At 46.6% G+C, this 27,400-nt stretch overlaps 1 protein-coding gene across 1 annotated transcript in view; it reads right to left on the reverse strand.

Moving 5' to 3' along the window:
• Positions 1-27,400, reverse strand: part of cacna1c (calcium channel, voltage-dependent, L type, alpha 1C subunit) — a 1,337,968-nt gene that overhangs the window by 199,328 nt on the left and 1,111,240 nt on the right. Inside the window, exons 33-35 of the mRNA XM_078568241.1 lie at positions 25,912-26,040; positions 12,882-12,947; positions 11,135-11,226 (exon numbers count right to left, since the gene is read on the reverse strand). Coding sequence (XP_078424367.1) covers positions 11,135-11,226; positions 12,882-12,947; positions 25,912-26,040 — 287 coding nt within the window. The remainder of the gene's footprint in view (positions 1-11,134; positions 11,227-12,881; positions 12,948-25,911; positions 26,041-27,400) is intronic.

A 27,400-nucleotide genomic window follows, 5' to 3' on the forward strand; every position in this document is an offset into this window, starting at 1 on the left:
ATCTGAAATGTTCTGAAATGCTTCCCATTTCTTCTTTTTTGTGCAGAGTACACCAGTATGTAATGCTGGATGTGAGTGGCTGGATACTTTACTGCACAGGCATTGAGTGGACTTTGGGTGCAAATGAAAGGGTCATTTCAGACATCCAGGATGGAGGCAGCAGCTGTGTCAAGATCCTCTTCCTCCTGTGGGTCCCCCCTTACCAGTGCCAGATTGTGGAGAGCGCCGCATGCAAGCACTATCAGTGACACCCGCTCTGGAGGGTATTGTAATGCACCCACTAAATGATCCAGACATCGGAAGCGCATCTTAAGACAACCTATGGTCCTCTCTATCTCCAGCCTTGTGGAGGTATGACTCCTATTTTAACGCGGCTCTGCCTCTGTTTTTGGGTGGTGGAAAGGCGTTTTGAGCCACCTTTTTAACGGATAGCCCTTGTCACCCAGCAGCTATCTATCCATTCGGGCTGGAGAACTGAAGAGCTTTGGCACCTGGGAGTGTCTCAGGATATAAGCGTCATGACAGCTGCCAGGGGACTTTGCACAGACTTACAGAATCTGCATCCTGTGGTCACACACTTATCTGCACGTTCATGGAGTGGAAGCCCTTCCTGTTGACGAAGGCACCGGGCTCACCTGCTGGTGCCTTGATGGAACATGTGCACAGTCTATTGCACCCTGGACACGGGGGAAGCCAGCAATCGCCGCAAAGCCTCTGGCTCACTCAGCCTGGCTGGCCTCATCCATATGGTAAAGAATAAAGGTTAGTACCCGCCTGAACAGAGCTTCTGTCACCAGTTTGACACAACAGTGGACAGCTGATTGAGAGACTCCACACTGATCCCCACTGACCCCTGGAAAGAGCCGGAGGCATAAAAATTGAAGGCCACTGTGACCTTCAGAGCCACTGACATGGGGTGTCCACCCATACAATCAGAGCTGATCTCAGGCCCAATCATCTAACAATGGAGGTCACTGTCTTGAGAGGCGGAGCCTCCTTTGGCATTGCACCTCAGACATATTGAGGTAGCTGCATCGCCGCCTGTAAACCCTGGCAGTAGGATAGTGGCGTCTTCTGCGGCCCCTTCCGCCTTGCACTTCCTGCCAGCCCTGTGCCCTTGTGACTGCGCCTCTCTCCCACAGGTCCCTCCCCTGGAAGCTGCAATGGAACACCTGGCCACCTCTCCCTTCTGCCCCTCTCTTCCTCCTCAGAGGAGGTGCCACCAATGGAGACCACAATTCTTGTTATAAGGGTAACGGTAGGCTGTCTGATACCTGGAAGGGTCTACACGGTCTGAATCCTTCAGGGGCCTTGGAGACATCAAGGAAACTTGAAATGAAGCCTGGAAATGCTAACAATGAAGCCCAGAACAGAGATGAAGCTGCCAAGTACCAATAAGTCACCAACACCAAACTATGTACCAAACTCCCCGATACTGACACTGGCAATCCTGCTGACCCTTTTATCCTGCCTGGGTATGAGGTTTTTGAAATTGTCAGCTGGCTGTCTGCCCATTTTCCAGTGCGATGAGTGCAAAATCGCATGAGCAATGAAAAATCAGCATAAATTGGCTTTTTAATGGCCTTAAGCGGCCTCTTAATTAATGGTGGGCACTGCTCTGGCACCTGCGCGTGCCCGCCAACTGAAGTATCGTGTGAGTACACAACGACGTCGGGACACTCACTTGACGTCATCGCGTGCTATTTTACACTCAAGCTGGTCAGGAGCACGCCCGCACGCCAAGCAAAAAGTACTGCCCATTGTCTGTATATAGTCTTATCTTCAAACAAAGAGCCCACAAATTTGTTTTACCAATCCTTGTTCCATGATTGATATGACTGAGTTGAATAGAAGAATGTAGCATGGTAGCAGCATGGTTTTTGAAGACTTGTCTGAGAACTATTGAAGCCTCAACCTTTTCACATGCAGCTGAACAACTGATGTGGAAATGTAACAACTACCAAGAACTAACTCACTGTGTGTAAGTGATTCTGCAGTCCTGTATGAATCCTACGCACTGTACCTTCATTCTGGGACAATATGCTGGGTCCCAGTGAGATTGTTCAAATTTGGGAGACTTAATTAGTATAATTCTACCTGTTGCAAAGTTTGTCCAGGAACAGCCATTAAATAGCTGATTCCAGGTGGTCTAGCTCTAAGCAGAACTCCACAGACAAGAGAGAATCCTTGCTGCTTACTGTCCCTACAGGAAGCTAGGGGAGATTAAAATACTGGAGACTGGGCTAGGGAAGAAGAACCCAACCACTAACATCTCCCAAAATCATCTAACGGCTGGAAGAAGGCTGCCAAAAGTCTTTTTTTCACTTTTCAACTTACACTTCGATGCAGACAGTTCCATTTTGTACCAGAATCACTGCTGTGTGTGTGGGGCTTAACCTAAGCCCGGGAAATCAAAAACAGAGCTCAACAGCACAAGCATTGCAATGCAGAAATAACCTACGACCAGTGGCCACTTAAGGTACAGTAACTCAGGAGGCAAAACCAAGCTCTAAAGGGCTGCAAAAAAAAAACCCTGAATACCTGTCCTGTTTCAGAAGGTCCTAGTAATCCTGCAAAAAGCCACAGGATGAGCACAAAATCTCCAACATAGATTTGGAAGGCAATAGACTTCCTAGCTGAGTTTACTTTGTTCTAACAACATGCAGAGCTGTGTTTTCTGAGCCTCCCCAATATTTCCGAACCAGATAAGCAAGCCATTCAGATTAAAATTGCTTTAGGCAATGAGGGCCTCCACAGGCTGAACATTTCACGTCTGTCAGACAATTACCTTAAAAATCCAGGTAAAATATTGTCAACACTCCAAGACCAATTACGAGTGAAGCTCAACTTTTGAATACACTGTCTGGAAGTCATGTCTTTTAGGCAACAACCGACAGAGACCATCGATCAATTCATAAGTAGATGTAGAGACAGGGGGTGTTATTGTGACTTTACGGCATCAGAGCTAGCCAACAGATTAATCAAGCTTATGATAGCATCTACCCTAATAGAAGCTTTCCAAAAAGACCTCTTGGACCAACCCAAAGGTTACAGCATGGAAGCACTACTGCAAAGCAGATGCAAGTACAATGCTGTACTAATATAGACAGAGTCTACAGGTTATATATAATTCATCCACCATTGGCACAATAGCCAATACAGGCAAGCCTAGTAAGCATTGCGGGCGATGTAGCTTCATATGTGCACCCACAAAATTCCCAGCTTTCAACGCAAGACATGTGGCACCAGAGGACCCTGGAAGCACCAATGCAGAAAGCAAAGGCCGGAACAAGCGGGTTGATGTCCCACAAGCCTCAATTAGAGGTCAGAAAGGTATTGCATTCTAAATGACCAAGAGCACATATCAGACATAATCAAAATCAGATCCATGAAATGTCCAGCCAAGTTATATGGTCAGGTGATAAGGATAATCAGACTATTGATACACAAAGTGAGCTGACATTCAACACAGTGCACATCAAAGAATGTATTGGTACCAACAGAAGCCTTTTCCACCATCCAGAGACAGCACAGCCTATATGCAAAACTGGATACTGATGCATGTGCAAATACACTTCCACTTTGCACAATGAAATAAATGTACCCACAGATGTGGCAAGTGATGATTCAACCAACCGCTGCCAAACTCACCACATACAATGGCTTGGAGATTCTGTCCCTGGATCATTACGCTCAAATATCGCTACAACTACTCACCCTGGTCATCCCAGATATTTTGTGTTGTGGACACCATGGGTCCATTGATCGCAGGCCTACCAGTGTGCAGGGACGTGTCCTTAATCATCATCCATGGTGTCATCAAGCCAATGATGAGCACCACAGATCACATGGAATGATATTGGAAACCCTGTTGTTACAGTGGGGAGAAGACCACCTAACTCTGCAATGCATATCATCAGCTAACAGGCTACATGGCACAGTTAGAACCAAATATGTATACCCATTCCTAACTTGCAAACTTCATCATACTGCAGAACCAATGCAGAGTTACTATTTGGCAGACAAGTGGTGGACAAACCTTCCCAGTCATCACTCATCGATGCTCCCAGGAGTACAAGATGCATTAATTGAAAAACAGGGAAAGATGAAAAATCCCATGACCAGCACATGGGTAACAAATTACCCAACCTGAACGTCAGACAAAAAGTTTGAGTAAACACCCAACTGATGGCACATGCAATCCAGCAGATGCCCAGAACCAAGATTGTATCAAGTGCGAACACCAAATAGCATGACAATACAATGAAACAAATGCCAAATCAGAACAATACCACAACCAGAAACAGCAAGTAGTTCTATATTGCGAACAGAACACGGTCTAAAACGCACCAAAAACAAAGCACTGCTAACCAGAATTCTGAAACCATACAGCAGCCTCCAACCAAGATCACCATAACTAAATGTGGGCTTCTAAGAAGACTGCTAATATGTTTCAGAGGCTTGGGCCAGAAATTTCTTGTTGACGTGCGAGGGCGGGCCCCATACACCGATGCATAAAATGATGCGTGGTGACGTCATCGGCACTGGGCGAGCGTCCCGAGGTCACTGCGTGCCATCGTGATATATAGGTGGGCGCGCGCACGATGTTCTCGGATGTTTGCCACCATTAATTAACCAGGTACTTAAGGCCCTTGAGGCAGCAATTGTCTGCAATTTTTCGGGGCCCATGCAATCTTCAGGACGTCACACAAGCGCAACGGGCAGGCGGGTAGGAGACATTTGTATAAACCTCATCCACAGGCGGGATAAGAGGGGTGAGTGGGGTTGCAAGTGTTATCTGTTAGATATTTAATTGTGAAAGTTACTGCTACTTCCCTGTGTGAGCAGGAATGCTTCAAAACTCATGACGCTGCTTGGACAGGTGTAACAGCCTTCAGGTCAGGACTGTACAGTAAAGATCATTTTTGGGGCCTACAGTTTTCAGGGAGCCTTCCCTTAGCCTAGGAATGGAAGTTGTGCTATCCACTGGAGGCACCTCCTCTGAGGAGGAAGGGAGGGCCAGAGGGGGGTGGAGGCCAGGAGTCCACATTCAGCTTCCAGGGGAGCCACCTTTGGAGGGAGAGGCACAGGCACAAGGGGCGCAGGGCCAGCAGGAAGTCCAAGGCGGAAGGGGCTGCAGAAGACGTCACTTATCCTGCTGCCAGGGTATACAGGCGGCGAAGCAGTTACCTCAATATGTCTGAGGTGCAGTGCTGAAGGAGGCTCTGTCTCTCAAGGGAGACAGTTACCTCCATTTGTCAGATGATAGGCCCTGAGATCTGTGCCAGCTGTATGGGTGGGTACCCCATGCCAGTGGCGCTAAAGGTCACAGCTGCCCTCAACTTCTATGCCTCCGGCTCTTTCCTGGGGTCGTTGGGTGATCATTGCTGAGTCTCCCAGTCAGCTGTCCACACTTGCGTCGAGCAGGTGACATACGCTCTTTTCAAGCGTGCATTGACTTACTCCCACTACTGCTGGGATGAGGCCAGCCAGACAAAGTGAGCCAGAGGCTTTGCAGCGATTGCTGGCTTCCCCCACATCCAGGGTGCAATCGACTGCACACATATGGCCATCAAGGCGTCAGCGGGTGAGCCTTCATCAACAAAAGGGGATTCCACTCCATGAACGTACAGATAGTGTGTGATCACAAGATGCAGATTCTGCAAGTCTGTGCAAGGTACCCAGGCAGCTCCCACGATGCTTACATCCTCAGACACGCGCAGGTGCTGAGGGTCTTCAGTGCTCCAGCCTGGCTGGATGGATGGCTGCTGGGTGACAAGGGCTATGCCCTCAAAAGGTGGCTCATGACACCTCTCCGCTATCCAAGAACACAGGCTGAGCAGCGGTACAATAGGAGCCACGCCTCCACAAGGGCTGTGGTGGAGAGAACCATCGGTCTTCTCAAGATGCGCTCCCGATGCCTGGACTGTTCAGGGGGCACACTGCAATACCCCCCAGATTGTGTGTCACTGATATTGGTTGCATGCTTTGCTCTCCACAATATGGCGCTGGAAAGGGGGGACACAGCAGAGGAAGAAGATGTGGATGCAGATGCTCTGGCTGCAGGCGATGAGCCCAGCAGCGAATCTGAGGATGAGCACGTACAGGAGAACGCTGAGGGGGCTCAGCAAACATGTCTCCCCGTGGCACCCCAGCATCACCGCCACTGGTGGACCTGGGTGCATGGTGCATCTCCAGGTCAATGGCCTGCTGTTCAAAAAGGAGTCAAGATAGCCAACTGGGCCTGGCCTCCGCCAGTCCGCATCGGCTTGGCGGAATTGTGTGCAGTCTTCTCCTGAAAAGGAGAGAAGAGCATTGAGTAGTCCAGCCTGTACCTGGATTCCCATTGCATCCCTACCAAACCAACCAGAGTGGGACATTGCAGGGCTCTAGTTCTTTGTTACCCTGCAGGTGCCGCACACTCATACAAAGAAGCCAGGGCTGACCCCACCCTTGCCCAAATGCTGCCTCCATCACATTTGGCAGCACAAGGTGTAGCCTTGCAAAGTAAGGAGGCACAAGCACGTGGAACGCAAATCCAGCAGATGGATTGGTGCCCCGCCACCTGGAAGCTCCCCTCCCAGCATGTTAGCACCCTGATTTTGACATGCTTCGCTATTCTAGCACTATGCCTAGGTGCAGATCCTTGAGTTTCTGCCCGATTCTATACTCTGGGTGTCAGTGTCACACATGCTGCGGGTGCATCTCAGCACAACTCTCTCAGGGTCAACTAGGCATGGGCAATGTCTGCTGGCCCACCCAGAGAGGGAAACATGCTGTGAAGGATTCAATGCTGTAAATGCACTCAAAGAGTTGCTTGGGGGGGAGTTGGGGAGGGTGTTGGGCGGAAAGGCTGCTGGGTGCATTAAGTGACCTCAGCCAAAATGGTACTCACCTTTCGCAGGCGCAGGAGGTCGTTGAATCTTTTGCAGCACTGGACCCATGTGTGTCGCACCACATCACAGAAGCTCACACTCCCGGCCACCTCCTCCTACACATGTTTGGTCAGGTGGGGAGGCCTCCACTTCCCATCCCTTGGAAGCAGGACCTCCCATCGTGCTGCCCCCTTCTCCAGAAGGGCAGCTGGGCACTCATCCAAAAACCAAGGGGCACACTGCCCCGCTGCCCTGCCCTCCGGCCTGGCCTGCTCCGCTGGCCTACCCTCCGGACTTGCCTGCTCACCAAAAGTCCTCTGATGAGCCCTTCCACCGGTTATTGTGAGCAGCCTTATAAAGGCTGCCCGGGCTTCATTTAAACAAACCACTGGGTCGCCATTGGATCCGGTGGTCGGTGCACTCCCGCCGCTGCCCGCTATCCTCGTGAGTCGAGAAATACGCTGGGCGGGCCTTAATTGGCCCGTCCGCGTAAAATGGCGGCGCAGACCTGATCACGGGCGGTGATTGGGTCTGCGCCTGCCCTCGCCCACTCCCGCTAGGCCTGCCCAACATGGGGAAAATTTTCCCCTTCGAAATTTATTGCTTGCATAAGGATATATTCAGACACAATTATTATTCTCCTTTCCTGTCATGTATGTATTCCCTAAGAGTAAACCTCTCGTTTAGAAAAAATGGGGATGGTATGGTATGATGTACATGTATCTTTAAGGTGGCGTATTTAAACCTCTTTCAATCACTACCACTGACACAAGATATGATATATTAGTTCCATGACTTTGTACTCAGGATCCAGCAGCAGCTTGAAAAAGTCAGACCTGCATACTCTTCCCTCCAGTTAACATTGTCTGTATATAGTCTTACCTTCAAATAAAGAACCCACATTATTGTTCCATCAATCTTTGTTGTATGATTGGTACACTTATGTCGAATAGAAGACTGTAACAGATAGACGGTGAGCTTCCTAAAGATGACAGAGCAACATCTCATGAGGTTCAGACTCTCATGGCTGGTCATTGCTGACATCTGCAGCCTCCTGGAAGAAGACTTCCTTCCAAGAGAACCATGTGGGCACGCATTGCAGTGGCTGTCTAGGTTACCACAGCCCTAAATTTCATCACCTCTGGCTCCATCCAGGGATCTGCTGGTGACATTTCAAGGATCTCTCAACCTGTTGTCCAGGTTCATCTCCTAGGTCACTGATGACTTGATTTCCAAGGCCACCACTTATGTACATTTTGCCATGGGTGAGGCTGATCAAAGTGAGGGTTGTTGGCTTCTTCGCAGTATTTGGCTTCCCACAGGTACAGGTATCATTAATTGCACACATATGGAAATTAAGACACCCTCAGATCAGCCAAGAGTCTTCACTAATCACAAGGGATTCAATTTCCCCAAATGTCCGGTTAGTTTGTTACCATGGGAAGGTGATCACCCATGCCTGCACTAGATATTCAGGGAGCTGCCAAGATTCATTAACCATGCAGCAGTCGCATCTCCCATATGTTTCCTTCCTCCGCACAGCCTCAGGAGCTGTCTCCTGGGAGAGAAGGACTACCCTCTGATGACCTAGTTAAGGAGGGAAGGCTGTAAGGAAACCTACCAGTGAACAAGTGGGGAGATACAACAGGAGCTACATTCACATAAAGACAATAATAGAACAAGCCATTGGGTTTCTTAAGCTGCACTTCAGCTGCCTCATCAGGTCTGGAGGCACCTTTCAGTATGCTCCATCAAGGGTTCCCATAATGGTTGTGATCTGCTGTCCAATTGAAGAGCAGAGCGGAACAGAGCTGGAAGAAGAAGAACGTGCAGAATGTCAGCTTTCCTCCAAGGAGGAGGAGGAGGAAGAGGAGTAGCAAGAGAAACCCTATGTGGTCATGGGGCCTGTAGCTACTCACCTGGTTCCCAGAGAATACCCCATACAGGACTGTTTTAATATTGCCATACAAACCCAAGTGAATCCACTTCCTCTTACTCCTTTGGCAACCTCTATTGTTTCAGCAGAGCTGAGATGCCTGTTGTGGACGTTCCTTGTATTTTGGAATGAGTAAGGATTCTGCCAAAAAATGGCTCCACCTGCACCTGTGTAAGAGTAGACTTGGTCATCAAAACAGTAGGCACTATGTGTGGCTCTGTCTGCGGGGTGTGAGATGGGGGAAAGGAATGAGAAGTGGGAGCACCATGGGCACTTTTTCCATCTTCTTTCATGCGGCCAACCTGCACTTCCCTGCCAGCCAAGAGCTGGAAAACCTTTGGTTGCATGTCAGTGAGGCTTCACTCCATCCTGTGAAAGTTGACAGACAGAGTGTACAGGTCATAGGTCTAGGCCAGCATGCACTTGGGACCCACTCTTACCATGGACATGAACATCAGTGCAAATGCCTGAGGCAACTTGGCATACTAAAGTTGGACTCCTTCAACCTCTCTCCAAAGGTACTCAGTCTCTAAAAATGTTGACAGAAGCACCCACATTTCTAGTTGTTTCTCCACAAGTTCTCTGTTTGTGGATGACTCCCAAGGCTTAGTAGCTACATCCAGCTGAGCAGAACTAAAGTGTCCTGAACTCTCTGATGGTGTCTCTCCACTGCTGTCCCTGTCTCCAGCACCTGCTCCTCCTCACAAATGATGTGCTCCTCACCATGTTCCAACATAGCTATTTCTACTCAAGTACCCATGAGGTGAGTATATCTGTGCTCCTGGGGAATGTGCATTCTCTGAATGCTTGCCTTCATCTGAGGACTCCTCAGCCTACACCATCATATCAGTAGCAAAGGCTTCCTTGAGGGGCAGGGTTGTCTCCTAGCCCACAAGGAGTGCTGGAAAAGGCACTTACCTGTGGAACAAGCAGTGCCAGCCACTCCTTCCAGATTTCCTGACCTTTGGGAAATCTGCGTGGCAGCAATGAATTTTAAATTAGGCTCCTAATTGCACTGTTGGAGCCTGATTTTATGTTAGTGAAGTGTCATGTCTCGACACAGTGGAAAACTCGGATGCCACAAAACCTACTGCTATAAAAATGACAATGGGTGCTTGTGCAGTAGATTAGGGACTCATGCAGTTGCCTGTTTATCCATGGCCTCCAACCCTATCCCACCTGTTGTTGGTGAGGAGAGTTGGAAATATCAACACCTATGAGTATCATCAAACATGCAGAGTGATGCTCCAGATTGCAAAGGAATTTATAACACCAAATTGTATTTCTGTAAAGACCTTCACATAGTGTTCTTTACTAAAACATTACAGAAAGGTGGACACCAAGCAACAACCACAAGAGGAAAGGGAGAGATTAACAGGGTTAGATAAAGTATGTCTTAAGGAGTCATTTTAAAGCAGGTGGGAGTTCCATTGGTGGTATGCAATGGCTGAAGGAATAGCCACTGATGGAGTGATGTTAGCAAGGAACGAGAAATAGACTAGTGTCAGAGGAATGTATGTTGGATTTTCTGATGGGCAAAGGCCATGGGATTATGATAGCTATAGTTTATGTTGAAGGTCAGGAGACTAGCAAGGAGAAAATTCTGGAAGTTAAGTTTGTTTAGTTGAGCCGGTATGAATTAATGCTGGCTGTTACTGATTGGACAGCCAATGTTGTTATGTGTTCAGCACTAAGGAGTGGCAATAAAAAAGAGAAAATGTGGGCTAGGAAATGATACCCAGTGAGGATCGTCAAGCACATTGTGGTAGAGATGAATTGGGAGCAAGGTCCAATGGCAGCTAGTTGCTTCTTAATTAGGAAGGAATCGGGAAACACAAAGGATGAGTAATTGGTCAGTCACACTTGTACACCTTATTAAGCAAGCAGAAAGTCCCGTGCCCATCCTTTTGGCCACAGAGACTGTACAGCCTGGTGAAAACAAGCAGCAGAGGAAAGGGTACATTAAAAACGGGACAAAACTGCAAAGAAGGAAAAAAGAAACATCTGTTAGAGTGGAGGGCAATAATCTCTAACAGCTAGCATCCTCCAGGTTACTGGTTCTGCAGTGTTAATTTCAAGCCCATGTTTTTCATGTGCTGTGATTGGTTTAATTTGTATTGTACTTGCACGTTGCAAATTGAAGACAAGGGGCCCCTAATGAGTGTAAGCACCTGCAGCATTACGCTTCAGGATTTCCTCATGTATCTACAGAGTCTTCCAGTGTCTGAAGTAAAAGACTCAATAACATTAACACAGCAACTTGTGTATTTATTGGATGTAGAAAGTTGAGTGACAATTTTAGATATATAAGTGCATTACAAACCTGAAGAGCAACAGGACAGCCTGTGGGAAGGTTTGAAAATTGTTGTTCCTGTTGATATGAGTCTCATCAATCATGGCAATCTTTCCAAACACCTACAATAATGAAACAAATAAAATTATAATCGATCTACTTTATTTCTGGTATTTTGTCTTGAGCTTCGGTGACATTATCCAGAAACATATGACTTAATTTTCCTGGCCCTGCGGTGGCAGGCTTGGATGCAGATTGCCGTGAAATTAGCGGGGAACATTCCTGCCACCAGGAAACTTTCCCAGGGGCAAATAGGGTGGGATACTGTTTGGCTGCCTGCACCACAGAGGACAGCCAATTTAAATACTCAAGGCCCCAATTATGGGAGACTTAGAGGACCTGCCGACATTTTGACAGCACTAGAGTGGACTGCACTGCATGCAGAGACTGCCAACTCAATGGAGGCGGCCTCCTGTGGCAGTTCAAGAGCCACTGAAGCAGAAGGGTCCATGCCCCAAAGAGGGAGCTGCAGGCATCAAAGGCAGCCGCCTCAGCACCGATGATGCATATGGAGGGGTTTCTGCTCTGTTCTGAGGGCCCCAACACCTTCCTTCCTCTGAGTTATTAATTTACTTTTATGCCTCTAAGGCTGCCTTCATGATGAGGTGCTTCAAGGCCTCTTATCTGCCTCTGCAGCGCTTGCCACTCCCAATAGGGCTGCCAAGGCTCTAGAGCTGCCAGCAGTTTTGGAAGCCTGCCCGCCATCCTTAATAGGACAGAAACTGCGGAAGTGGCTAATTAGGAGGTCACTGCTGGGAATATTGACTGACTTGCTACCTAAAATCCTGCCTATAACATCCCTAATACACTAATGACACCATGCTCTACTTCAGCACCACCTCTCTCAACCACCCACAGACCATAATTTGGCATGCTGCTTGCCTGACATCATTATCAGATCTGCAGAAATTTCCTCCAATTATGTATTCAGAAGCCAGATGCTACTGTCTTTAGCTGCTGTCATCTAGGGGGCATTTTACTATGTTATAGTTACTTCTATGCAATTCTCAAAGATACTGCTGCCACATATGTTCTGAAGACATTGTGCATTTTGAATACCTGGTGCATTGGAAGAGTGCATTGATACGTCCAAGTTTCTGAGCATGATTGTGTTTGTGTTAGGGGCATTGGTGAATGGATTGATGCGGCTTCATTTGCTTGGGTTTTAAAAATTAGATGGGGAGAAACCCCTACCTACCGGCGATCATGTCAGATGGGCCTGTTATCATTCATGGTGAGAGCTAGGGTTGCTTATTGTTTTGGATGGAGTGGCTGGTGGGGGTAGGGGAAGTGCAGTTCCTGCCAGATAAATCTGCAAGAACAGCTTCCAGATTTCTTGTTAGTTCTCAGGTTCCAGGCAGAGTCTTAACATAATTTGTTCTGATAGACATATGTCCCACATGCAATTGAATCACAAATTTGTTGTAGGAGGCTGTACTTTGCAACAGGGAGGAAGATTTTGCACCTAGCAGCAAGTGTGTGTGAGCTTGCTCAGGCTAGCTACTATTTACTAATTCCATACAATTTATTAACATACTGTATTGTATATGACTACATTGGATAACACCAAATATTTAGTTCCATATATACCAAACATTAACTACAATAAAAACAGTCACCAGTCAGCACATTATGCTTCCCTTGCTGTGCGCTCATCACAATATATGGATTGATACTGAACAAGCTTGGTGCTGTATTATAGTACAAGGTCACTTACTTGCATTCCAATCACAGCATAGATGAAGAACAGCATAACTATCAGAAGAGCAACATATGGCAGTGCCTGCAATGAAAGGGAAAACACCATTGACTGACCTTATCGAATAGTTGGCTCTAATGCCTCTACTACTGGGAAGAGTAATTCCTGTTGAATTGTACTGAATATAGAGGCTAGAAATTTATGCATTCTTGTGATAAAAAGTTACTGCTATCTGGGTGGATGAGTAGAAGTATGGGGCAAGACCTATGTCTACTGGGCCTCTCTCTATTTTTTGTGGGCCCTAAAATCCAAATTAGAGATGAAGGGGTTAGGTGACCGCATAGTGTGGTGATGATCAGAGACAGTATTGGATCACAAAGCTATTATGGAACAATTTTACTCTTGATTAGTTAACACTATTTGTTGTCCATTTACCCAAAGATCTTCAAAGAGAGAAAAAAGGTGCCCATCAATTATTGCAAAAAACTTGCTGATTACAATGGACAAAATTTTGCAGTCAGTGCTGAATCAACAGTGCCAGCCACTCATTACACTTAAACTTTCCCACAAACATTCTATGGAGCTTTGGGCTGGTGATTAGAAAGTCAAATCAGTGCAGCACCTCTATGAGGGATCTAGGGCAAGGTCTGTATAAACAGGACAATCTACTATGTATCTCCTTAACCAATCAGATTAAACAATTATTACTGAGCAGCACAGAGTCTGCACCAGGAAGTATGAGCTCAGAATGTTTAATTCAATGCCAAATCATGCGCTGAAATCAAAATAAAGGGAAAGGAAAATGGGATTAGGAGAGAAATGAGAAAAGTTGAAAAATATATATTAAAAATTTTTTTAAAGTCGCCAACAATAACTAAAATCTTTAGGATTGACACAGTTTTAAAGTTAGTTTTCAGAAAAGTTGTTTGGCAGTAATTAAGAATTAGCAGATCTTAAAATTTACTTACGCTGGAATAGACAAACCCAAACTTTTCCTGGCATGTTTAATCTGCACCTATCATCTAGGTGGAATCTTATACCCTAGAAAAATTTCAGGCATCAGGGCTATTTGAAAACTCACAGGATGCAAATGCAATCTGAAGACATAGCATCACTTCATTCCGGCGCAGACACACTTACGTCAATGGTCTCTTTTGTGTGATTAGAAGTGTGGCACAATCTAGTGAGCATTTCACAAATGCACAACAGGAGATAGCAGAGGCAATGACAGCCTTGACCACTTTCCCTTGGAGGAGTGAGGAGAGGCCCAGCAATCAACAAAGCAGTAGAGGCTCCAGCTGATGCATGAAATGTATGAATATCTGTTGGAATTTCCATAAGCCCCATGCATAAATCATGGAGGATTCTAACCATGACACGTGTCCTTTTCTGGCATGTAATTTCTCTGGCATCTGAATACATGACATACTTGATTGAGAGACTGGCAAACATCATGGAGACACACATGGAACATAGCATTGTGTGGATGCAGGGGTTACGAGCAGTCATCCAAAGCATGGCCTCATCCATGAGGTCAATAAGGCAGTGAATGGCTGAGATGGGCCAGCTATACATCTCCCTATCACCAGGAGCGCAGCCACATCAGGTGACCACAAGTGTGAATATGAGACCTTAAAGGCTAGTGGAGAGGCAGGCTTCATGAAGGCTTCTCTCAGGGTGCTTCCACAACTGAAGACACATCCTCAGCCGCTTCAATGGTAACACAAACTCTGATTATGGAGGTGGCCCCGGCATAGATGCAGGTAGCCCCAAATATGCTGGGCACCAGAAGGGTTCAGATACCTTGAGGGCTCAGACCACAACCATCTAATGTACCGGAGCAAGAAAGGCAGCAGCCTGCATCCACATCAACTCGAGCCTCAGGGGGATTACCCTGTAGAAATACGGTGAGCATGTGCCTAAATGCATGGACCAGCACTTGGGGTTCACTAGGTGATATTATTTTGCAACATGCAAATTTGCATAATGTTTAACAAAAGGTTGTTGAAATGCAATCCATAATGAATTGTATATTTATTTCAATTCAACTGTTGACATGAGCCAAAGGTTAAATCCAATGAGACTATGGTCTGCAAAGGTAAGGTACTCCAGATGACCTGTTTTGATGATGGCCTTTGGATTTTGAAATCACAAGAACAATTAGATGGTGAGGGTCTCTAATTTTTAAAAATTATTATGCATTCATGGGATGTGGGCTTCATTGACTGGGCCAGCATTTATTTCCCATCCCTAGTTGCCCTTGAGAAGCTGGTGGTGAGCTGCCTTCCTGAACCGTTGCAGTGAAGGTACACCCACAGTGCTGTTAGGAAGGGGGTTCCAGAATTTTGACCCAGCGACAGTGAAGGAACGGCAATATATTTCCAAGTCAGGATGGTGGGTGACTTGGAGAGAAATTTCCAGTTGATGATATTCCCACCTATCTGCTGCCCTTGTCCTTTTAGATGGTAGTGGTTGTGGGTTTGGAAGGTCACCAATCTCTCTGCTACATATGTCAATGTCCTGTGGCCTGGACTACCCCAGCACCACCTTTCTCACTTGGCACTTATTGAATTGCCTTCTCCTCTGAGGATGCGGCTTGCTTGGTGTCTTTCTCTGGCTCAACATTACTCCCCTCTTTATAGCCAATGTGCAGCAATGATAATCATGCAGGATAACCCTGCGGTTATATATTACAAGGCTCCTAAACCTCATCTTCAGCAAGCCAATGGCCTGCTTGATGGTGGCCCTTGTAGTCATAGAGCAGCGGTTATAAGTGTCCTCTGCCTGTGTATTGGGGCAATGTAGTGGAGATAAAAAAACATGAGTTCAGAGGATAGCCTTTGTACCCCAGGATCCAGCCACAAAGGCACTCAGGTGACCTGAAGAGCAGAGGAAATTGGGATTGTCTATGGATATAGGGGTCATGGCAACTTCGTGGAAACCTCTCGCATACTTGCATGATCTGCTTACAGTGGTCACACACTAGCTCAACATTAAGCAAGTGAAAGCCCTTTCTATTTATAAAGGCACCTGGCTGCTGTGAGGAAGCCTTGACGGCCACATAAGTATAGTCAATGACTTCCTGCATTTTAGGAAATCTGGCGTTTTTGGTCTGGCTGGCCCGATCAGTATTGAACTTGATATACTGACTAGGTCGATTGATACATGGCATCTGTGATTTCCTTCATGCAGTGAAGGGCTGCTGACTGAGAGCTTTAAGTAGACAGTCTCTGGAATGCATAGAAATTGAGTGTCAATGTCACTTTTAAAGTGATGAGCATTGGGGGCCATCATTTCCCAGTGGCCTCAACTCCTGTTCGATTATTCCACATAGCTCCCCCACCACCTCCCTGAAAAGGCAGAGTCTGTGTTGGCATTGGTACTTGGACATCTTGATGAAGTTGCACCCTTGCCAGTACAACTGTTGAGCTGGATAGCGCCTTCTGCTACCTTGTTGCCCATGTGTCCACATCATCCACCTCCAAAGGCTTCTTCTGGCAACTAGAGCTCCCTTGGCTGCTGCACAGTTGCACCATGTGGTTGCATGCCCATCTCTGGCCACTCTTCGCCTCACTGGAGGAAGTAGAGTCTGAAAACATGAACCCCATTGTCACAGGAAGCCTCCAGTGCCTTGAGCCTCCAAGGGACCTTTGTCCTGCCTCTAGTGGCCACTTAGGACTTGGGGGACACCTTTCGTGTAGCAAAAAATCACTTGGGCCACAACCTCTGCAGAGCTCCATACATGAAAGCTTGCTTGTTTGAGGAGACTGGCTGCAGACAGGTTCACAGACATGCCATTTATCCTCACAACTCTGTTACCACTGATAGTTCACCTCGTTGCAGTAGCCGAGCCTCCTCTGCACCATTGGTAGATTTAGAATCACCTGGGAAAATCCTGATCTATTGGGTCCTTAGGTATGTTAAGTATCTGCCTGCCTCAAATCAGTCATCCAGTGATCCACCATGCTGGCCACTTTTGGAAAAATTGGCTGATGGCGGGAAGATGTCAGGGAGCCTGCCCAACTATTTGTGAGGACAATGAGAAACAGATACAATGGTCACATGACAGAAACCAGGTTTCTGATCGGGACATTTAATAAGACACATATTTGGAGCAGAAGAGAGAGATGAGTTCCAGACCAGCAAAGGAACAGGACCCTGCCTAAAATCCATCAGGAGTCAGATCATTTGGGCTGGCTTTTACCTATTTATTTGAAGAACCAAACCAGGTTTTCACTGCAGAGGGTCGACTGCACTTCAACTGGAGAGAAGCCAGAGAAATCTACTACTGTAAGCAGTAAGCCACTGCGAATCTATCTTCATAAACCTCCAACCTCTATTTCTTCCATGGACCAAAAAGGAATCATGGGCCTGCAATGTTTCAAGTCTTCATATTAAGAGAAGCAAATGTGACAGTGAATTTCTGGACATTTAAAACCTAAGTGCATGCTACCACTTATGTAATCACCTTCACTTGAGTGTGTGTGTGCGCGTGTGAATACATTTTTGATGTTGCGTAGTAAACATTTATTCTTTTTTAAAAACGTACAAGAAAACCTATCAGTTGTCTGTTTTTAGCAGTTATTGCACTCAGGGGTTTAAAACACATCTGTTTTCAGTCAGTCGAGAGGTGGAAAAAGGGGAACCATCCTACTGTCTCTCTGCTGTCCATAGCAATGAAAACAGATAAGCAGTGATGAACATTTGAAGAAATAATTCATAATTCTCAACAAATATATATATATTCTCTTGAAGAATACAATCTTCACTGAAAAAGTCATGCAACCAAGGCTAACTAGAGAAGTCAGGAAGAACTAATTAGATTAAAAGAAGGAACTTACAATGTTGCAAAAAAAAAGTAAACCTAAGGATTAGGAGGGTTTTAAAAGTCATCAAAGAATGATCAAGAAATTGATAAAGAGTGAGAAAATTGAATATGAGAATAACTAACAAGAAATATAAAATCAAATTGTAAGAGATCTTACAAGTATGTAAAAAGGACGAGATTAGTGAAAGTAAACGAGGGTCCCTTCGAGGCAGAAACAGAAGAATTATAATGGTAAATAAGGAAATGGCAGTGATGTAAAACAAATATTTAGTGTCTGACTTCAGGGTAGAAGACACAAAGATCTTAATGGAAACTGTTGGAAATCAAGGTCTAATGAGAGTGAAAAGCTTAATTGATATTAGTAAAGGAAAAGTACTGGAGAAATTAACGGGACTAAAAGCCTGAACCTGATCATCTAAATCCCAAAGTCCTAAAAGAGGTGGATGTAGAGCTAATGGGTCCATTGGTTTTAATCTCCCAGAATTATCTGGATTCTAGAACAATCCATATGGATTGGAACCCCAGTGTTAAAAAAGGAAGGAGAGAGAAAACAGGGAACCTAAAGACCTATTAGTCTGATAGCAGTAGTATGGAAAATTGTAGAATCTATTATTAATCATGTGGTAATAGGGTACTTGGAAAATCATATTATGATTACACAGACTCAACATGGAATTATGAAAGGGAAATCATATTTGACTAATCTATTAGAGATTTTTGAGGGCATAACTAGTAGCATAGATAAGGGAGCAAGAGTACATGTGGAATATTTGGATTTTCCAAAGGCTAGGTGCCTCCCAGATTGTTACACATGATTTGGGCTCATTGGATTGGGAGTAATATAATAGCATGGATTAAGGATTGGTTAACAGACAGAAAACAGAGTAAGAATAAGCAGGTCATTTTTGGGATGACATAGGGCTGAATTTTCCCAGAATTGCACTAAATGTGGTAGCGGGCGGATAAAATGGAGTCCTACCCACTGATGAAAATGGCGGGTTTTCACGCTGTATCTTCCTGAGCCTGCCTCATTATATATTCACTCCCGCAAAACACGCCGTTTCCATGGCGGGCGGGCTCTCATTCGCTCGCTCGCCATCACCCCGCTGTTGCATCAGGCCAGCTGCCACCTTTAAAAGGCAGCCGCCAGTGGCACATCGCCACCAGCTCACCACCACTGCCTGGGAGACATGGCCAGCAAAGGGAAAAAGACTGCAGCCCCCCCATTTCAACAACAGGCCCCTCGAGCAACTGTTGGATGCAGTGGAGGTCTGCCGGAATGTGCTCTATGCCCGCTCTGGCCGCAGGGTCGGTAACAATGTCACCAACACGGCTTGGCAGGTGGTGACAGCGGTGGTCAGCAACAATGCCCTTCAGAAGACGACAGTCATCCAATGTCACAAAGAATGAATGATCTCCTCCATTCTGCCAGGGTAAGTCACTCCTTTCATCACTTCCAACTGACACACTCACAAACCCATCACACACCCACAGGGCCCTCAGTCACTGACAGTGCAAGGGACATCACCATTCACTCTTTCACACACACCACCATTGTCCTCATCCCGTCCATGGGACCACTCACCACCCACACAGGCCAGGCATACTTATCTGGTCCAGCAGGCATCCTGATACACTCTCTCCATCTCTATTCATGCAGGACAAACTGGCTTACAACTGGAGGGAAAGGTGGAGCGGTGCCAGAATTCAAAGTTCTCACAGGATTTGAAAACAGAGCCATCCAGCTGGCTGGCGATGACCGGGCCTGGTCCTGTGCTGACGGTGAGGTCAGTGCTGCTCTACCAAGTGAGGATCCAGCTGTGCAACATCCATCAGACAACTATGCCGTGATTGACGCATCCTCTTTTACAGGCCACTGCCATGCACTAATTATCTCCTTTTGCTTTCGCAGGCATATCTGGGAAGCAGCAGATGGGGTCCACGACCCAGAGCCTCCAAGCAAGCTCTGCAGAAATCTCCGAAAAGGAATCTGAAGGCACCCTCCCTGAAGTCCTGTCACAGCGCTCACCCTCACCCTCCACCAGCGCAGAGACACACACCTCGGTGGGACCTAGCTTTAGAATAGCCTTGGGACCACAACCTGGTGAGCACATCACACTTTCTGATCCACAGCAGGCGGAGGCAGGGACTTCCCAGGTCCCCGGCACTTGGAGGACTGCTGGAGGCCAGAACGTTGCTGAGTCCGAGTCAGATGACAAACCACGGGACTTGATCGTGGCACAGTTGCTGGAGCTGCAAAGGCCAACTTGGGAACAACATGAAGGGATGGCTGCTGCACTCCTCAGATTGCAAGATACAATGGAGGAGTCCATATGTCTTCAGGCTGAGGTGACAGCGCTGGCATTGCCACGCACTGAGGTCAACACTGACAGGATAAAGGCCGCCATGGAGACCTTGGTCCAGGATGTCACTCCTGCACAGCTGCGCGGGCTTAACTCCATTGCTGATACCATAATTGGCCTCCAACAGTGTGTACGTGAGAGGAGTGCTGGGCAGTTTGATCTCACTCCAGCTACCCCTTGCGCTCACGGAGTCAGCCAGGGGCCCTCGGACACCCATAAGGAGGAGGATCAGCAGGTGAATGCTCCGGGGCCATCCACTCAGGTGACTCTGGGAGTGACAGGCCCATCTGACTCCCCTCTTCCTGTAACCTCCACAGGTCCAGCTTCACAGGCAGAGGAGGGCACCACTGCCACACAGCAGGACCCCAAAAGCAGGCCAAAGACCTCCAAGTCACGGCCCTCCAGAGGACGCCCACCAAAATCATCACAGACAGGGCGTCACAGTCAGCAGGCTGCTTCCAGCTCTGTTGTGGGTGTCCTGGGAGCACCAAAACACAGTGGCAGGGCTAGGGCAGTGAAGGAGAATTAGTTGCACAGCCTGGGCATGGGTGTTAATCACCTGTACATAATGTTCACTATTGTCAATGATCTCCCAAGAATGTCTCCCTGCCTATGGTTCCTTGTTCTGATGAGCAGTGTTCTTGTCACTCAGATGTGAAACCTTTCTGCACAAGATAAAAGGCAGGTGTCTCAGTCCAGGGCCTATTCCCCGTGCGGCCTTCAGACCACAGTGATGGTCCAGCCTCACACTCCCTGGAAACATTATTGATGCCTGCACCTCAGCAATGCTGGTTATTGCTGCCACAATGTAGTGGGCAGGCGCCACAGAGTTCTCTCATACTCTCTGTGTGCTCTCAGCACCTTTAAGGTGGGGCTGGCCCCCATCACACCAACATCTGCAACCAGTGATGCCATGCACCAGCACCTGAAGGGCTGAGGTGCAGTAGGCATCAGATGCATCTAAAGTTTCATGACTGCATCTCTGAGATGGCCCTGATCATGGAGTACAAGCGAGCTGCCCTCAGTCAGACAGGAGTCAGACATTCTCAGAGGCTATGTGAAGATCTATGGAGTGTCCTCACTACATATTGTCATCATCCTCCTGCAATCAAGTGACTGTTAGGGCCTCCACTGCATCCCCATGACAGGAGCATTCTCTCAGAGGATATTGGCGCTGAGATAATCCACACTGGAGTCAAACATTCACAACTGTGATGTGAGGATCTACGGGGACACCTCACTGCATGTCATCATCATTCTCTACAAATCTGGCAACAATGAAGGCCTCCCAAGTGCGCCTGCCTCGTCTAGCCAGTGCGAGAGCCTCATCCCCATCATTGTCACCCTCATCCCCGTCAGCGTCCTCCTCATCGGAGGAGACATGCAGCTCCTCCATCTCCTCCTCAGCCATCTCCTCACCCCATAGCAGTGCCAGGCTGTAAAGGGCGCAGCAGATAACGATGATGTGTGACACCCTCTGCGGACTATATTGCAGGGCTCCACCAGACTGGTCCAGGCACCGGAACCGCATCTTCAGCTTGGTCTGCTCCATCAATTTGCGAGCTGCTGCATAAGCCTCATTATACCACCACCGGCTGCTGCATGGGTATCATCAGCCACAGCTTCTGTGGGTAGCCCTTGTCCCCAAGGAGCCAACCCTGCAGCCTCTGTGGACCCTGGAAGACTGCAGGAATCAGTGAGCGGCTCAGGATATAGGTGTCAAGCATGCTCCCTGGAAACTGCGTATACCTGCAGGAATGCGTTTCGGGTGGTCGCATACCAGTTGCACATTTAATGAGTGGAAGCCCTTGTGTTTGATGAAGTCCACTGAGTGTAGCGATGGAGACCTGAGCGCCGCATGAGTGCAGTGAATTGCACCATGCACCTGTGGGAATCCCGGGATCAGGGCAAATCCAATGGCTCTTGCATCCTGGCTGTCCCGGTCCCAGGCTAAATGCACAAAATCGTGTGCCATGGAGAAGATGGCATGACCTCATTCGAAGCATTTGTGGGTGGCGGATTGTGAAATCCTGTGGAGCCCTGAAAGGAGCATAGAAATTCAGTGCTGCGATCACTCTCACAGCCACTGGCAGTGGATGTCCTCCATGACCGCTTGACTCCAAGTCCTGCAGTAAGTGGCAGATGTGAACCACCAGATCCCTAGACATGCGCAGTCATCGGCGACACTTGTTCTCAGTCATTTGCAGGAATGGCAGGCAGCATCTATGGACCCTGGGTGTCGCTAGGCGCCGGCCAGCCATGGGCCGCTGTTGCTCCTGGGCAGCGTGTGCAGAAGCCCCTGCTGCCCCTTCTTCATGAGGTTGCTGCTCCTGCCTTTGCACGACCAGGTGCCTCAGTCGCTCTCTCCTCCATCTTCTACAGTCTCTGTAGGCCATTAGGCATACAGCTAGGTCACCGGATCCATGATCCTGACGTGGTCCTTCTGCAGCATGAGAGAGAGAGAGACGTGGTTATCATGGCTGTGGGTAGCACCTTTCCTGGCCCTGTGTGACCGCCCCTTAATGCTTCCTGGAGAGGGCCCCTCAGATGGCCAGACATGACTGCGCTGCATAGCTGACCTGTCAACCTGCAACATGGGGGACACTGGCCCAAACTAGGATGCTGAGATTGCAAGGGGCTGTGAGCGCCTCCAGCATTGACTGCTACATGGCCAGTGTTGGCGAGGAGATTGTACAATGTGTGCAGTCCAACTGCTCTGCGGTCCAATAAAGTGGTGGCAGACTCGCAGTCCGTGCCGGGGGTGGGGGGGGTGAGGGGGCAAGGGGGTAAGGTATGGAGTGCTTGGTGGCCCTTTGGTGCCTCCGCAATGCTTGCATGGGCAGGCAGGCTAGGAGCCTGACCCCAATCATATCACTGTGGCTGTGCCTGATCTGGTTTAGTTGTAGAGGCATGGTCAGTTTATACAAGTGTCCATAATGCGTGGCCATTTCCCTCACTTACCCTGCCCCCCACCTTGAATGCCTGTGTGCAGGATGCAGTGCCAGGGCAGCACTTAACCCCACCCCCCACCTCCCACCTCAGCAGTCACCTCAGAGGCTGGCCAGCACTTGCCCCCAGACATCCCCCACCCCTCAGCAGTCGCCTGCGGGGCCAACATCAGTTTCCACCATCCCCCAGAGGCCTGTAAACAGCAGGCGAGCTGTGGAGAACACTGCTGCTCACTCACCTCAGTTTCCCAAAGTGAAGACCAACAACTGTACGTTGCCTGCGTGTTGTTGTGAAACACATTGGCGTGCTTTCCCGCCTACGTGGACAGCTGATACGGGGGGGGGGTTCCAAGAGCCTGGCAGGATGGCCTTTTAATTGTATGCTAATGTATTACAATTAGATCCCCACTGGCCGATGGCGGGAAACGCGGAAGATCACGGGCTGAGCGGAAGATCACGACCTGCCTTCACACCGTCGTGAAGTGGGTCCCACTATATTTTCCGCACACACCACCTACCACACCCGCCACCAGCAGGCTCATAAAATTCCGTAACGGAGTGGAGAGCTGCAAGGATCAGTGTATGGGCCTCAGCTATTTCTAACCTATATGAATGACTTAGATGAGCTTAATGCGAGGTTGCAGAATAGAAACAACCTTGTCCCTCATAAAATTATACAAATGTGGAACAAATCAAATGTTTCATTTAGGTAAATATTTGAAAATTTCTGGTTGCAGCTAAAGTCAAGACATATTAAGTTTGATGACACTCTTAGGAATATAGGAACATAGGAGCAGGAGTAGGCCTTTGAGCCCATCATACCTGCTCCGCCATTCAAAATGATTCTGGCTGATCACCCACTTTTTCCAACACTATCCCCATATCCCTTTACATCATTGGTATTTAAAAATCTGTCAATCTTCTATTTTAAATATACTCAATGACTGAACGTCCACAGCCCACTGGGGCAGAGAATTCCAAAGGCTCACAACCCTTTGAGTAAAACAAATTCTCCTAATCTCGGTCCTAAGCAGCTTTCCCCTTATTTTGAAATTGTGTCCCCTGGTTCTAGGCTACCCAACCAGGGGAATTGCCTTACCTGCATCTACCCTATCCACCCCTTTAAATATTCTGTAGGTTTCAATGAAATCACCTCTCACATTTCAAAACTCTAGAGAATACAGGCCCAATTTCCCCAATCCCTCTTCATAGTACAGTCCCATCATCCTGGGAACAAGCCTGGTGAACTTTCGTTGCATCCTCTCCATGGTAATAATATCATTCCTCAGGTAAGTGCATCAAAACTGCACACAGTACTCCAAGTGCAGTCTAGCCAAGGTTCTATACAATTGAAGAAGCTCTTTAAGGGTCCTGAAACATTGAAACTGTACATGTTTGCTTGAGACAATATTTAAATTTCTATCAATTTCAATCAAATTTTAGAGGAGAATGTCTCTGTGTTAGCAAATTATCCAGGGCCAGAATTTTACGTTCTGCCTGACCCAAATGGATGTGAAATAGCGTAAGATGACGTCGGGCGAGCGTCCTGATATCATCGCGCGCTTGCGCGATATTTCACTTGGCGGGCGCATGAGTCAGTCAGAAGCACGCCTGCCGACAATTAAGCAGGCAATTAAGCCCATTAATGACACAATTAACAGCAATTTTACATGGCCTGTCCACATTTACAGTTGGTGGACAGGCCAATGTCCCAAGCAGCATTCACATTTTTGGTCAAACCTCAATCCAGGACGGGATGAAATCTCTGTGGGGAAATAAAATAAAAAGACATATCTGTAGTTGAGGAAGGAGACTTGCAGCACATTTGTCTTACCACTGAAGGTATGGTCAGGGGTTTGATTAACTCAGTTGGTTAGATAACTAGAGTGTTGTGCAGACTGACACCAATAGTGTTGGGTTAATACCAAAATGGCTGAGTTAGTTTTTGGGACCTGCCTCCTTACCTTGCCCCCTAGTGATATCATGGCATAAGCCATTTTAATGAGGCATGCTTTCAGGTGCTTGATTGTGCTGCATGTTGCAGCATTTTTGTAATTTCCTTTATTCTCTGGAGGTCTTCAGCTCCTTGGGGCAGCTGTCTGCCATCAGGGAGCTCACTAGAAGCGCTCACCTGCACCCTCAACTAGGTTGAAGCCTGCCCTCTTCCTGCCCTCACCCCGGCAGCACTGAGCATTTCTCAGTGTGTGTTTCATACTGGCTGGCTGTTAATTGGCCAGCCAGCGTGAAATCGCGGTTGGGGCGGCCAATCGTGGCCAGAGGCCCATTTCCTGTCCGCTTCCAGGCCCGCTGATCGCGCATGTCCGACGACCGAAAAATTCAGCCCCAGGGTTTAAAGATTTCCCTAACACCAACTTCATTAAAACTAAACAATGAAAACATCAACACTTAACAACATGATCTCCAGGAACATTGCTTCACAATAGAAACCATTAACACTACAGTGATATGATGTCCAGTGTATGTCTAAACAGATTGTATTAAAGATATAATTTGTTTCTTAAAAAAATTGAACATACATTACTTTAGAATCAAAACATGAAATAACTAAGATGGCCAATTAAATCTTTGGTGGGTTGTTCACAAAACTGATTTTTTCAAACCTTGATTTATGGAGTTCTTGAAAAAAAAAAATGGGGTCTGGCTGCTAAAAATGCAACCCTGAACATTCCAGTGATCTCTTGTTAAAAAAGACCTTATTTAGGCTGCGACTGCAAGATAAGCTCCTTGAAATGGACAGCCTGTTCTGAACATGCCATAAAAAGACTTAAAGTAAACTAACCATTTCTTGTTGTAACCAGATACTGAAAAGGAAAAGATGTGGTAACTACAGAGAGCATAACAAAAGGGCACTATAAATTACAATTATAGCTTTTAATAATTTTTCTCACCTGAAATGATTTGATAAACGTCCACAGCAATGTTCGGATTCCCTCACCTCGACTTAGCAGTTTCACCAAGCGCATCACCCGAAATAGACGGAAGAAGGTAATGGAAATCCTAGAGTTTTCATCTGAATTCTGAAGTACCTCACAGAAAGTAACAAGTCACAAAACATATTGAAAAGTGGCAAATATTGGCAATACTGCTGCCAGAGCTCAGACCCAACAGCTTTCTGGTGACTTTTAATTTTAAAAATGTCTTTCTTAAAAATATAATGTAAAACACACGAAGTTATTAGAACTATTAACCCATTCACCACTAAAGGTACCACTCTATCATTTGGTCCAAAGTTATATCAGACAGTTCCAATGTTACAGCTGGACGCAGTCTACAGCAAGTGGCATCAGAACAGCAGTGTTTACTGAATGGGTTAAGCAGGAAATGTGCATAAATATACACACACACCACTATTTTGATCCATTGACTTCAATGGATAGGTCATTACTTTAATACATCACTCAATTTTGTTCCATTCAAAGTATAATAGAATTATATAAATTTATGGCATAGAAGGAAGTCATTCATCCCATCTGGCCTGCATGGCTCTTTGAAAGAACAGCCCTAATTTGTTTCACATCCCTTCCCTCTACATTTATTATCAAAATATACTACCCCACATTAAATTCCATCTTTAACTCAAACTGCCATTTTATTCCTATACTGTTGCAGCTTCCTTTCATCCTGTTAGAGCATCATCTGCAAATTTAAATACCATTTTCTTTTTCCCTATTTGCAAATCATTGGTAAACATTGTGAACTGAAGTAGTTTCAGAACAGAACCCTGTGTGGCACTTCTACCAACTTCCAACCACTCTGAGAAAGTTCCTTTAACTCCTACTCTGTTTCCTCTCTTCTAAACAGCATTTAATTCAATTTTATGCCGTCCCTCTAATCCCTTATCCCTTAAATATACTCCAAATCTCCTGTATGGTACCCTGTTAAAGGCTTTCTTCACTTCTTCAAAAATCCCTTATTAGGTTTTCCCAACAGAGTCTTCTATTTTCAAACATCCTTCTAATTTTATATAAAATGTTAAGAGTTTTGAGGAAAGCTAAAAAAAAATTCCAATTTCTTGTAAGAATTAGTAATTAATTTTTCATTCTTCCCAGAATACAATTGATTGGAATTAAAGTATCTCATTATGTTGCCATTTTAAACAATACTTTAAAAAAAACTTACAATGATGTGTTTGTCCTATGGTAACACGTCTGAAAGAGGTGTTTCCAAAAATGAACTAATGACCATTTTCAAATGAAGTCTGTTACATAGACAATACGTCACTGGTAATAATTAGTACAGCCTGGCTTGTGTTAAATGATAGAAGTGTGACCTTTTTTCAGAAGTAAGCATGTGGAATGAATTCAGTGAATTTTATACATTTCTTTATTTTATACTTTTTGCCCCTGTCAAATTCATTGCTTATTCTGAAAATGTCCG

Source organism: Cetorhinus maximus, chromosome 22, assembly GCF_964194155.1.
Source record: "Cetorhinus maximus chromosome 22, sCetMax3.hap1.1, whole genome shotgun sequence".
NCBI classification, from domain to species: Eukaryota; Metazoa; Chordata; class Chondrichthyes; order Lamniformes; family Cetorhinidae; genus Cetorhinus; species Cetorhinus maximus.